The sequence below is a fragment of the Balaenoptera acutorostrata genome, chromosome 17 (genome assembly GCF_949987535.1).
Source record: "Balaenoptera acutorostrata chromosome 17, mBalAcu1.1, whole genome shotgun sequence".
In the NCBI taxonomy this organism is placed as follows: domain Eukaryota; kingdom Metazoa; phylum Chordata; class Mammalia; order Artiodactyla; family Balaenopteridae; genus Balaenoptera; species Balaenoptera acutorostrata.
The window spans coordinates 21,954,497-21,968,540 of record NC_080080.1 but is presented as its reverse complement, the minus strand read 5'-3'; the positions used below and the strand labels follow the sequence as shown (position 1 = coordinate 21,968,540).

The following is a 14,044-nucleotide window of genomic DNA, read 5'->3' as shown; positions in this document are numbered from 1 at the left end:
TTCTAGGTTATGTTTCATATTTATATACTACCCTAAATGAAAGCACATGCATTCTAGCTACATGTTAACGCAATGTCAAAACATCCCAAGAAAACTATGCATTTGTAAGCCAATAATGTTTTTTGTACACCAAGTCAATAATTAAAAAAAAAAAAAAAAAGAAGAAGAAAAAGAGAGAGAGAGAGAGACATACTCTAAGTCAGGCAGTGGCTGATCAAAATCATGAAATTCTTCAGGTAAAGTAATAGCATTGTAAGCAGCTTCTCGATTTTCCTCAGGCAGGTCAACAACACCTGGAAAAGAAACGGTAAGCTTGAAGACCTGGCTACACCAAAGATTATCAAGGGATCAAGGAAGGTAAAAAGTCAGTGTAGGGAGGGAGGGAGACACAAAAGGGAAGAGATATGGGGACATGTGTATATGTATAACTAATTCACTTTGTTATAAAGCAGAAACTAACACACCATTGTAAAGCAACTATACTCCAATAAAGATGTTAAAAAAAAAAAAAGTCAGTATAATTTCCTAAGGTTATATTCCAGAAGGGTTGATAATATTTGCAAAGTACCACTGAAGCTCAAGTACTTTTGTTTTTTTAATAATCATTAGCCACACTACTTGTGTTACAAGAGGTCAAAGCACTAATTATGCATTAAACTGAGAAGTCTTTAAAAGGACGTATCAACAAATAAATATTAATAACAGTTTTCTAAATAAGCATGAAATTTATTAGGAAAAGGAATGACTGCAAAAGAATACCTCAAATGTTAAGAGGAACTGGTTATTTTAGGAAAGTGGGATTAAATTATTTTAATTTTCTTTACATTTTCCCCTATATTTTTCAAGTGGTCTATAATAAAAATGCATTGCTTCAAAAGATAAAAAGAAACAAAACATGTTATTTAAGCAAAATACACTTAGTAGCCACATATGAGAAATCATCGGCCTCTGCCTAAAGTGTCATGGCCCCCACCTAAATATTTTACTTTTAACCAAATCTTAGATCTCAAAGATTTCACTATTTATATATTAAAATAAATGGAAGCATAAGAATATAACAACAGTAGAAATTACGATATAAGGCATCTCTCCTACACATTGAGATTATTTTAATCAGAATAAAATTTTGTCAATGCTTTAAAAAATTATACAATAGTAATTATCTATGCAGATGGAAATTTGGTTGCTAGAGTCTAATTTCAGAATCAACTATTACCTAAAACAAAACAACAATGAGGAACTATAGAGAACATTTAATAAAGTCTCAACAACTTAAGCTAAAAGTGAATTTGATTTTAAGACTACACTAAAATTATTCGGGAAAAAATTAAAATTCTAAGATTTTCTTTCCTGAGCTTTATTTTTAAAAATCATAGAACAATTAGTTTTCCACACTTCAACCTCTGATGATTGCTGAAAAAGGGGTTAAAAAAAAGGCAGCTCCAAAGGAATAACGAAAAAGGTGTAACTGTCATAATTCCATACGTAGAACAAAAATAAAATCGGTTTTTTCCCTTGAAACACTGCCTCTCTAAGTTCTGCCCCGTTTTTAAAGGGTTCCCTGTAGTGCAATTAAAACAAAACAAACTACGCTCATCTAGCATATTTGCTTAGCAGTTTTTAAACTAAACACGATTAACTCCAAAGTTAAAAACAAAACAAAAAAGTCAACAATACCTGGCCGAAAAGCCATCTTTATCTTAATGAACGCTTCATTGCAATCTGCCAGGAGATATTTGGCTTTTCTGTGATAGATTCGAACCACTCCCAGTAAGAGGTGTCCTGACGTTCGGAGTGCCATCTTCACCTGTGAATTAACATTACTCTATTTTATAAAGTTAATTTTCTGGATTTAGAGACTACTTCAAAGCTTGTATGTTGTGCAATTCATATCTCTCCATACTTTTAACCATTTATTTGAAGCTACCTCACAATCGTGTATATTTTATTTCTCACTGCCTTTACCTGTAAATTTCCTGAGTATACCCGAAGAATAGACTGGCAGAAATTCATGAATTAATATAGATGTGAAGGTAGCTATGAAGCAAGTATTAAGGCAATCCATGAATTGTTGTCATTAGCACATTAAGAAGTATGTGGCACTTCTGGTTGCCAATCTAGTCATTGCTCCTTGCTGGCTAACTGAACTCTGATTTTATTTGGGAAGTGCATGTCCCCAGTCTTGAAGGATGACTGTCTCATTCTCCTCTGCTGGCGCTTGTTTTTGAGTGGGCATGTAACCCAGTTCAGCCAACGAGAAGGGTCAAGAAGGTCAGAGAATTTCTGAGAAAGATTTTCCCAATTAAAACAAAACACAACACAACGAACACCCCTCTCTTCCTTCTCCCCTTCCTGCACTGTGAGTAGGTGGGGCTTGGAGCTGCCGGCAGTCCCCCCGTAACTGCGAGGCGGCCGTACGCATGAGGACCAGAAGCCAATAAACGAAGAAAGGTGAGTCCTTTGCTGAACCAATCCTAGATCTTCCTATTTCTAAACTTCTAGTTAAATAAGACTGTTAATGTCCTTATTGTTTAAGCCACTTTTCCCTGAGCTTTTATTACCTGACTGGAAAGCATACTAACTGATAAAGGATAACGGCATCCATCTTCCTTCACAAGAAAACACATTCCTCAGCCTGTATTTTAACAAGGTAGATCTTGATCAGTGCTTACGGGGGATCCAGTATGTGGGATGAGACAGAGTAGTTGCGAAAAGAATGAGAGAAGTAAATACCCAATCTAAATAGAATGATTCAAAATTCCTCTGGTTATAATAAGAATTTTTTTTTTTTTAAAGAACAAGAAAACATGAGCTCAACTTTACCAGACTGTTTTCCAGATCACACCATAAAAACATCAAATTTTTAAGTAGCAAAGAAAGCTGTTAAATATTTGCTTAAAGTTTAAATTATGCTTAGTACACTATGTTACTTATAACTTACAAATACAATGTGTTGTTTTATTTAATATGGGTACTCTCTATAGCAGTCTAGAATCCTATTTACAATAACTCTCAGGCTCTATATTTATGGTTACATCTCATAACAGCATAAATTATGAAGTTTAGTGTTATAAATTCTTAAGTATCTAAAACTGTAATAAATTTATAACTAAATCTAGGACTTATCTGATGATAAATCCCTGATATGAAAAATAATACCCAATTAAAATACTGCTCCTAATGGAAAATGAGAATCTCCCTTTATGGTGTAGTCTTAGGAAATTTAAAATTACTACTGACTGCACCTTCACCTAAGAAAAAAGGAGGGAAAAAACCCCCAATCTTGGCATGCCATTATCTTGTCCAGAATTAGCAACTTTTAAAAGGTGGTGCTTAAACAAAAACATGGAAGTACAGAGGAGAGTAGTGGTTACCTTAGGAGAAGGGGACGGGGGAAAAGGCAAAATGGCTAAAGGGGATCAACTGTATGGTAATGGATGGAAACTGAATTTTTGGTGGTGAGCACACTGTGGGGTATACAGAAGTAGAAACATAAAACCTATATAATGTTATAAATGAACGTATTACCTCAAAGTAAATTCCTTAAAAATGCAGATAATAAAGTAGTCACCTCATTAAAAAAAAAAAAGGTGGTTGTTTGGGCAGTCTTTCTTTCTGGATTAGTTTGGTTCAGAGTTTAGTCCAGGAACAGGTAAAATGAGGTGTGGCATTTTTGCTGTTGAGCTAGCTCATGTGAAGAGTGTAGGTATAATCAAGAACACAGGCTATACATCCAAGGAAAACTCTGCAGGGATTAAGAGGGGCTGTTCCAACTAGAGACGGAGGGGAAGCGGGGAGAGATAATGCATGCAGCTGCAAGGAGCAATTTGTCTGACACTTGTTCTAAACGACTAAACCAACATTTCACCACAAGAACTGCACAACAAGAGCAGACATTAGAAATTTTCAGGTCACTTCACCCTGTGGAGATATCTATTGTGATATATTCTATCACAATAAAACAAAATCAACCAATCAAAGAAAAACACACTTAGAAATGGTTTTTAAAGTTGCAGTGTCCCTAATGGGGTGCAAAGTACTCTGCACATATTATGAAAAAGTTTGTTATCCTTTTAAGCCAAATCACCCTCAATACTTGCTTATGGATGTTAAAGATTAGCCACACATATCAATTTCAAGAAAAGAGTTCAATTTCTCCTTTCTCCATTCACCTAACTCAGTAAGCATACCTATAAAAAGAAAATATCATCTTCTCAAACAATTCGACCAGCAGTGCACACTGGTACAATTTCCCCACAGAGCGAATTGTTAATGCACATCAGAAATCTTAAAGTAAGTATACCACCTGCTCCAATAATTATATTCCTAAACATCAACATTAAGGAAAGACACAGAACAAAAGATTTTACAAGTAACAGTTACTAAACGGCTGTTTTTTAAAAAGAGGAAAACAAAAACTTGTAATCCTACCACGTAGAGAAACCTTTAGTAATATTTTAATATGCCTTCTAGGCTTTTATATATACATAAACACAATTTTTCTTTTTGTGTGCATGTGTACACAAAAAACTGTATTATACTGTTTTGTAATGAGCCTGCATCCAGGAAAAGCTCTGTTCATAGCATTATCATAATTTTTAATGGTTGCATTATACAGACTAGAGGAATTAAATTCAAAAAATTTGGAAAAAATATGATTATTTCCCTTCCTCCCAAAAGAAGCTGGTAAAATAAATCATACACAATCAAAATGATAAATTTCAGGTCCATAATCCTTTATTGAAGTCCTAGGGGCCAAATGTGTTTTGGAATTCAGAGCTTTTTGAATATTATAAAGGTAATGCAGTACACATGCCGTTTATTAAAACATTCCCAGGAGTGTCTGCAGCAGCTCCCCATAACCATACACATTAGTATTTCTACAGTGAATTTATGAAAACACAAATGACCTCACTTCAATTTTGGTCAAGTGTGTTTCTGGGTTTTTTTGTGTATTTAAGTTCTGTGGATAAGAAACTATGACAATGTACAATGCAACCATTAAAAATGATGGCAGAGTTATGAACAGAGCTTTTCCTGAATGCAGTCCTGTTACAAAACTTACAATGCAGTTTTTTTTAATACGTGCATAGAAAAGGAGAAAAATTACGTGTATAACACATGCACCCATAAAAGTCTAGAAGACATACCAAAATACTAAAGGTTTCTCTAGGTGGTAGAACTACAGGTCACTTATTTTCCCCTGTTTGTAAAGTTTTCTAATTAGTATTGTCTTAGAAATAATGTAATAGAAACATCTTTAACACCAATAAATTCTACACTATAACTCTAAGACCAGTTGAATTTCCATATACAGATAGAAACTTTATAATTTACTCTAATTCCAAATACAAACTTCCACTTCTCTCCTGTAAGACATTTATTTTCCCAGATAACTTTTCTGAACAAGTCTCCGCTACATCCCAGCTTTATTCCTGGGATCCCCTTGCTCTTTCAGCAATAAAGAACTACTCTTATTTAACACACTATACCAGCATTGTCCAAACTGTTAATTCTAAGAGTAGCTCCCAATGCTGATCCAGAGAGCTGCAATCTGGAATGCTTTCAAAATAGGAAAATTGGTACATGTATGTGTGTATGCATATGCATAAATACAAAGCCCAGGAAAGGACATTTAAAACACAGATGTGATATGTATATATATGTGTGTATGTGTGTGTGTGTGTATATATATAAAAATTATATTCAAGGACTATACCTTTATTTTGAGATTAGCCCTTCATACATTTTTAAAGTCAACCTGTCTGTTCCTCAATGAAATGCTCATGATGTTAGCAGCTATAATTGTGTCTGTTTGTTTGAATGGTCTTTCCTTGGCAACACAAAAAGCACATATTAACTCATTCAATTTGTGAAATCCAAGGGTGGAAACCACTGCTTCAGAAGTTTCAGAGGATATCAATAAAACCTCCTCTAGAAACAGAGTAGTAAGCAAGGCAGATAAGGTAAGGACATTCATGAGGCTGCCATTCTAGGGGAACACAGTAATTAAATATTTAGGGAAAGTGCATGGCCAAGTACAAAAGTTCTACGACGGGAAAAAGTTCTGGAAACGGCAAGTAGGCCTGTGAAGCTGAGGTGGAGCAAGTGTCCTGGATACTATTTGCTACGTGGATAAAGTATCAATAGTCAGATCTGGCCCCTGCAACATCTTCTAATTAATGGGTCCTTATTTTGAAAAGTCTGTAAATTCCTCAATCAGGAACACCTATACACATATTTAATATAAAAACATCTAGAAAGTTAAATATAAAATATTTGGGTACTGCCCAGCCATGCTTATCTGCCATTAAAAGAGGCAAATGAAGATATCTGTGTACTCAACAGAATTTTTAAAAAGAAGAGAGTATCAAATTGAAACTCTGGCTAATCTATGGATTTTCTTTACCTCCAATATACATAGGTGCCTACCTAAGAAGCTGTTTTTATAGAATTCTATTTCACACATCAATGAACAATCAACAAAGTGAATAAAAATATCAACATCAAACATACCTTCGGTGAGATGATACTCTCCACACTGCTCTCTAAATTACACTCAAACACATGGGCTTTGGTTAGCTTCTTATCCCAGTGGGCCGCTAGCCAAATTTTGGCCAGAGGCCCTCTTTTACTGAGGACAAAATGTGCGTAGAACATTGTTCTGGTTGACTATGAAACAGGAGGAAACCTGAAGGGGACAAAAAATTAATGCAAACACCATATGAGAACTGAATTATTTATCAAGACATACAAGAAACCTGAAAATAAAAGTCTCCTATTCTTCTAAATATGAAAACTATGAAAGGCTTGAGTGAAGTATAGTATGCATATAAAAAACAATCTATTGTTTAATTTTGAGAGGGTAAGAAAAGATCCCCCCAAACACTAAGCTGAAAGGAAAGGGGACAAGTCAAGTCACTTCCATGCCCTATTGTCATCTTAAAATAAAAGTGCTAGTTTGTTTTTTTTCCTTTAAGTAAAAACTGTCTTCAGAAAACTCTTATTCTTTTTGAAGTTCCATCAAGTGTTAATTCCATTCCTATCCTGATTACTAACTGTAAAAATAAGTCTGCTTCTGGCCAAAAGCCAGAAAATATATTCTTCATGACAAGAAAAGAATGTCGAAGAAGAAAAACACTCAGGCACAGATATTAATCAATGAGGAAATTTCCATGTTTAGAACCCCATTAAAAACTGAGATTCTTAGCTAAATGCATTATATAATAATTGCTACCTCATGACAAGCATTTCATATTTCACCAAGCAGATAAGTAAGTGGGTGGGCCCCATTTTACAGGTAAGTAGTTTAGAAACGTTGAGCCTTAAAAAGATGAAGCATTGTATAGTTTTCTCAACTCAGGAATCTGAAAAGCACTTGATTACTAAATTCAGGACAATGATACAGTATATAATTTATCTCATGACTGAAATAGTCTTAGTAGAAACACAAGTATATTATTCTTTTATTTTCCTTTTAGCAAGCTAATGTATTAATACCTAAGAAAAAAAAAAGCAGCCTGAAAAACTCCAGCTTGGAGAGCATGTGAAGGTGTAAAAAGATAATTTCCCTTATATCATGTATTTTCCCTTTTCCACAGAAAATTTTAGAAAATCTATTTTGCCAAGTGAACTTTTTCTAAAATGTCTGTAACACTTAAAAAAGGTAAGTCATGCTTTTACAGAAAGAAACTCAAGCACACCCAAAACACATGAAAACTAATTAAAATTTAAAAACTTTTAAAACTTATATCACACCTATCCCTTGCTCCCTACCATTCCTAAGTCCTGGCAACCACCACTCTGTTCTTTACTCAGATTTTATCATTTTGAGAATGTTATATAAACGGAATCATACAGTATGTGACTTTTTGGAATAGCTTCTTGGACTCAGCATCATGCTACAGATTCATCCAGGTGTTTGTTGCATGTCTTAACAGCATGTTCCCTTTCATTGCTGAGTAGCATTCCATGGGGGTGGTTATAGTACCACAATTTGCTTAGCCAGTTACCTACTGAAGGACATTTAGTTGTTTCCAGTTTTTGGCTATTTCAAATAAAGCTGCTATAATAGTGTATACAGACTTCTGGTGAATGTTAATTTTTCATTTTTCCAAGACAAATGTTCTGCGGTGTTACTGGACAGCATGATAAGTGTTCCTTTAGCTTTTAAAGAAACTTTAACACTGCTCCTATCAAAACTCTAATGAGGTTTTTTAATACCTACTGACAAGATTTTTCTAAAACTCATAAGGTAAGGCAAAAGACCTAGAATAGCTAAAAGTATTTTGAAAAAGAAAAATAAAGTGGGAAGAATCAGTCTACCCAATTTTAAGACTTATTATATAGCTAGAACAGTCAATACTGTGCGAAGAGAAAGACACACAGATCAATCACAGATCAATGGAACAGAGTAGAGAACCCAGAAATAGATCCACACAATTAAGTCCAACTGATTTTTCACAAAGATGCAGAAGCAATTCAAAGGAGGAAGGTAGTCTTTTAGTCTTTGACAAATGGCGCTTGAGCGATCAGACATCACCCATAGGCCAAAAAAAAAAAAAAAAAAAAGACCTCAACCCAAACCTCACACATTATATAAAAATTAAGTCAAAATAAACCACAGACTTAAATGTAAAACTATAAAATTTTAAGGAAAAAACCACAAGGGAACACCTTTGATACCTAAAGCTTGGTAAGAATTTTTAGACATTGTACCAAAAACATGTCCTATAAAGGAAAAGAACCTAATATGAAGGAACCCATTGAGGATGCAAAGACAAGATAGAAGATGGGAAAAAATATTTGCAAACCACATATCTGAAAAGGACCTGGATCCAGAACATATAAAGAACTCTCAAAACTAAAGAGTTAAAAAAAAAAAAATCCAACTAGAAATGGGCAAAAAAAAAAAGGACATTTCAAGGAAGAGAATATACCGATGGCAAATTAAAAACAAGAAAGATGCTCAGCATCACTAGTCATTAGAAAAATGCAAATTAAGACCCAATAAGATATCACTGCACACCTCTTATAGGAGCTAAAATAAAAAATAACGGCAACAGGAAGCAAATGCTGGTGGGGATACAGAGACGCTGCATTTCTCATACACGGCTATTGGGAATGCAAAATTTCTTTTGAATTAGCTTAAGAAAAAAGATCCAGAGTAAGTTAACTCGAATTTTCATGTTTTTACAAAGAGACTGTAAATTTTAAACAAGAAGTTTGCTTACTGTACTTTCAATTAAAAACTATGCTCATTCTTTCCAATAAGGTACAGAAAATACATACATATTAGTTAATGTATCCCAGGCAAGAGATTTTATGCCTGTCAAAAATGTTTGGGAGGGTGGTGGTGCAAGAGTAATTCAGTCAGGTCTGCCTCATCTCCAGTTTCCATCACTTAATGGAATTTTCAATCTCTGAACCAGATGCTTCCAGGGGATCATTCATTCACACTAGGAAAATTTTCTCTAAAGACAAAAATAAAATAGGCTTCATCAACTGCCTAATGATGTGAACTTTTTCTCTCAAATGTGGAGTTAAGAAAAGAACTAAGGAATACTAAACTAGGAAGAATTCGGATCAAATGCTCTAAGGTAAAAGCATTAAACAACACCACCTCAAGTGCACCTTCTATTCCACTTAGCAGATCAAAATTTGCTTCCCAAAATCAAAGAGAGCCTCCTATGTTGCAGTGCTTCTACTTCAAGCCTTAAAGTTTGTTAGCATAAAAATTAAGCTGCCTCTACAGCATTATAAATACAATCTACAGGATTTTGTAGAAATCCAATATAGCTGTGTGTTCTCAGAAATACAATCAGTGTCATACACAATAAGCTCCAAGTATCACTATAGAAGATAGTCATGTTCCAAATAAGTAAAAAAACTCTTACTATTTAGCTCCTAGAATACTCCCAGCTGCGTGTCAACTACTAAATAAGTGCTTAATGAATAAGGAAATGAAATACACCAAGTGATCTCATAATTGATACATGTAAAAAATTCTGGAAATTTTAGAAATTGAAACTGGCACGTCTCAACAGGTGTCAGCAGTTCATGGCCAGCACTTCAGCTGCTAGTCAAGAGTACCATGCCTAAAATATCCCAGCTATGCCCAGGCAGAGATTCCTAAACAGATGCTTTCTTGGCATTGGATGGGGAGTAACTAAAGCAGAGTGGTGCTAAAATTAATCTGGGAACCAATTAGCAAGAGGAAATCACCTTAATAACTAAAGGAAGCCTGATGTACAGCAGGGGATCAACTATTGGCTTATACCTAAATAAGAGTAAAGTGTAATCATGGTTGCCTTTTAAACCATTTTTTTTCCCTTAGTAATACCAAACCTTTAACCCATCTCAAAAGAAGATTGGTTGAAAGTTTTAAAGATTCTAAATTTTGCTAATCCTTTACAAAAGATCTTAGCAGAAAGCCTGCATTTGGTCAAAAAGCGTAGCTTACCAATTTCATGACTGCTCAATTTTTTTCTAAAGCAGCAAACAACTTTTAAAAATTGATCCTAAAAAGTAATTTAAATCTGATGTGAAATGACAGACTGATAATTTAGAACATATTCAGGAACGCAAAAACGGCAATTTCTTTAAGATGTTTCTAAAAAAACGAAGTCAAATTACAGCTCACGTTTCTACAATGATGTTAACTCATTATAATATTTCACTCATCTGTTAAAAAGCAGGGCAGGATACATAAATTGTATAATTTATACAACCTACTTGTAAAAAGCAGGTTGCATAAATTGGTATGACCTCTTTGAAGGGCAATGTGGCAACATCTCATACTCTCCAGCAAGAAACTGCACTTCCAGTAATAAACCAAAAGTATACTTGAGGATGTATAATAATAACAATTCAAAAAAAAAAACCCCAAAACTTACTAAGCTCTAAGTATTTTATGTGTCCATCCTCTTCGTGACAGTCTTAAAAGATAAATACTGGCCCATTTTACAGACCAGGGAAAAGAGACAAGGAAAGGATAAGGAATGTGGCAAAGGTCACCAGTATTTAATGCAAGTGGAACTTGAACTTCAGAGCCCACAAGTCTAACTAAACACTATGTTGCCTTGCCAGCATGACTTTTAACAGCAAAGTACTAGAAATAACCTAGCTAGCCCTTAATAAGTGACTTTTAGCAAATTAATACAATCATACAATAGAATTCCCATGCACTCTTAAACAATGATAAAAGAGAGCTCTCTCTATACATGTATACAAACATGCACTTGCATAAGCAAAAAATATCTATGGAGTGCAAATAAAACTGATGACACCGGTCACCTTTGGAACCTGGGTCCAGGGAGAAAGTGAGGACTACCCCTGTGTACTGTTGGACTTTTTTTTTTTTTTTTTTTTAACTTATAGCATACACGAACGTCATCTATTCAAAGTAAAAACAATTATTTTGGGAGTGCTTTGCCAGTAACTAGCATGTTAAGCTGCTTAATCTGTGTAGTTCACTTTTCCTAACTATAAAAAACTGGAAGGTGGAAATTCAGTGATTACTAACCTTAGAAAACATCAACATCGAACTCAGATAAGAATGGACCCATCTCTTTGGGGGTGCTAGGGGAGTGTCTCAGGGGCAGAAGGTATTTCCAACCCTGCACCCTAGAGCTCCCCTCCCCCTTTTGATACTAATGTTCTTTGAAGGAGAGTTTTACAATCACAGTCCTAGGTTCAAACTCAGCTCCCTCCACAGTTGTTTTGTAAGGGTTAAAAGTGAATTAACATCTGAGTCTTAGCCTTCTCATCTATAAAATGGGGATGTTTCCCGAACAGTATTATGAAAATTAAACAGAACATCATATCATACCCAACACAATGCCACTACAGACGCAAATAGTTACTTTGGAAAAAAAACTCCCACAGAGCACATACCAGCTATCGTGACCATGCCTAACAATTCTGACATCACAACATTTAAACAAAAAACACAAAATCTTCATTTCTGATATTAGAAATTTCCCTTCTGTACCAAACTATAAAAGATAAAACTCTCAGAATCTTTATGTTCCAATAAATAGGACCTCACCAGGAAAGACATTCTCATCCTTAAGAAAAGTTAATCCTAGATTGTACTAATGTGTTGCCTCTATAAACACAAGAAAGGTAAAAGCTATGCTCTATCAATGTAATTCTGACTTGTATATAAAAAGGCACTATGTCCACTGAGTTATGCACTGCTGTCACCTCATCTACAAACTGGTAATAATTTAATCACTGGGTATGGCATACGTCCTCATCAATGCCTTTTTAAAAGTAATTGATTAGTAGCTCCCAACATGAAACAAAGAAATTTAATGACTCTACAACTTAGGAAAGCTTCTCCAGCCTGTCTTCAACATTCTCCACAACCACACAGCTCCCTAGCATTTACATTCGTTGTAAGAAAACGGCAATTTGTTTCTGGAATTCAATGATCATTCTAAACAATATACGGAGAGCAGATGTTAACTTTCGCTTGCAAAGGGAAGCCGATGAACAGTAGCCTTTACCAGAAACCCTTAAAAACTCAAGCGCGTTTTCGAACACTGAAAGCCTAACAAATCGTAAGGTGGCCAAACCCTCCAGCGTTTCCCTCTTTCAAATTTGAAGAAGGCCGCTAAGTCTGGCAGCAGCACAGCTCGACAGTGTCACCCCACACTATCACAGATCATTCTCAAAGCCTTTCTCAGCGAAGAAAGAGACACCAGGCTATTTGTCAGAAACGCCCCCCCCCGCCCCCGCCCAAATACAACACTCAATATCCTCAATCGCTAGGAAAGCCAGGGAGGAAAACCAATTATGCTAATTTCCTAAGAATCAGAGGCAACTTCCCTCGGTCGCGTCTTCTATGGGTCTGGCCAGTATTTGATATCCCCATCGTAACCATCTTCCTTTATAAAAAAATAAAGGGGAAGGGGGAGCAACAGCGGTCCCTAGCCAGGGGCCCGCCCCGTCCTCCGGCCCCACCGTGGCCGCGATGGCAGGGCCCGCGTGTCTCCTACCCCCGCACCCACGCTCGGCGGACGGCTGCGGCCCCTCGGAGCTGGCGTCACGGGCGGCCAGCCCGCCGCCGCCGCCTCCCGCCCCGAATCCCGCGTCTTCCCAGACAGCCATTTTCGCCCGAAGAGTAGGCGGCCCTGTGCCCAGAGCGCGCTCGTTCAAACCTCCTCCTCGCCCTCCGCGGCCCGGGGTTCCTTCTGCCTCCTCGGGGAGCCGCGTCTCCCCGAGAGACCGACCGAGTAACTGCTTCTTTGGCCTTGAAATAGACCTGAACCATTTGTTACCCAATAGACGATGATGCGGGCCCAGGCTGCGCGGGTCCCGGCCGAGGGCGGGCACCTGGGCAAGGGGCCTGGGCGGGCGGCGCTGCGGTTCGGGAGCTCGAAGGGTGGCAGCACTGCCCCGACCCGGGGCGCAGGCAGTGCCGACATCTCCCTCGCCCTCCCGCGCCCCCCCCCCCACCCCGGAGTCCCGCTCCCCGACGGCAAGACGGCGGGGAACGGGTGGGGGGAAGAGAGCCGGAGGAAAAGAAGGGGTCGGCCGACTATCTTACCTTGTTCTCCGCCGGGAGTTGGGCGGGCTGGGTGGCCTGGGGAGGGGAAAAGGGTCGGGGGAGGGGGCGGGGAAAGGGGGGAGCCCTTGTGAGGTGTAGCTTCGGAGCAGCTCCCGCCGCCGCCACGGCCGCCGCCTCCTTCCCGATTCACTCAAACAAACAAGATGGCTGCCGTTACGCCGCGGCTCTTCCTGCCGCCCAAATCCTCGGTTCAAATCGGCAGGATGTTTACGGTCAAAATGGTACCTGTGCGCCTGCGCAGCCAGCCTAAGCCCCAGAAGGAGCGACGCAGGCTCAGCGACCATTTCCTTCTCTTTGGCACCCGCCCTCTGGTTGAGCAGCCCCGAACTGAGCAAGCGCAAAGGTGATTCTCTTGCTAGAGGGTCTTCGAGCATCGCGGAACTGGCAAGCGGCGCGCGCGCAGTGCTTGCCAAGGAAGCGCTGATTGGCTGTAGCTTTATCCTTGGGCTTGTTTTAAAGGAAAAAAAC

General features: G+C 37.7%; 1 protein-coding gene across 1 annotated transcript in view; it reads right to left on the bottom strand.

The window, feature by feature from the left end:
• Positions 1-13,767, bottom strand: part of RAD21 (RAD21 cohesin complex component) — a 28,084-nt gene extending 14,317 nt beyond the window's left edge. Inside the window, exons 1-4 of the mRNA XM_057532083.1 lie at positions 13,556-13,767; positions 6,517-6,691; positions 1,678-1,807; positions 194-293 (exon numbers count right to left, since the gene is read on the bottom strand). Coding sequence (XP_057388066.1) covers positions 194-293; positions 1,678-1,807; positions 6,517-6,660 — 374 coding nt within the window. The 5' untranslated portion in view covers positions 6,661-6,691; positions 13,556-13,767. The remainder of the gene's footprint in view (positions 1-193; positions 294-1,677; positions 1,808-6,516; positions 6,692-13,555) is intronic.
• Between the last annotated feature and the right edge of the window lie 277 nt (positions 13,768-14,044).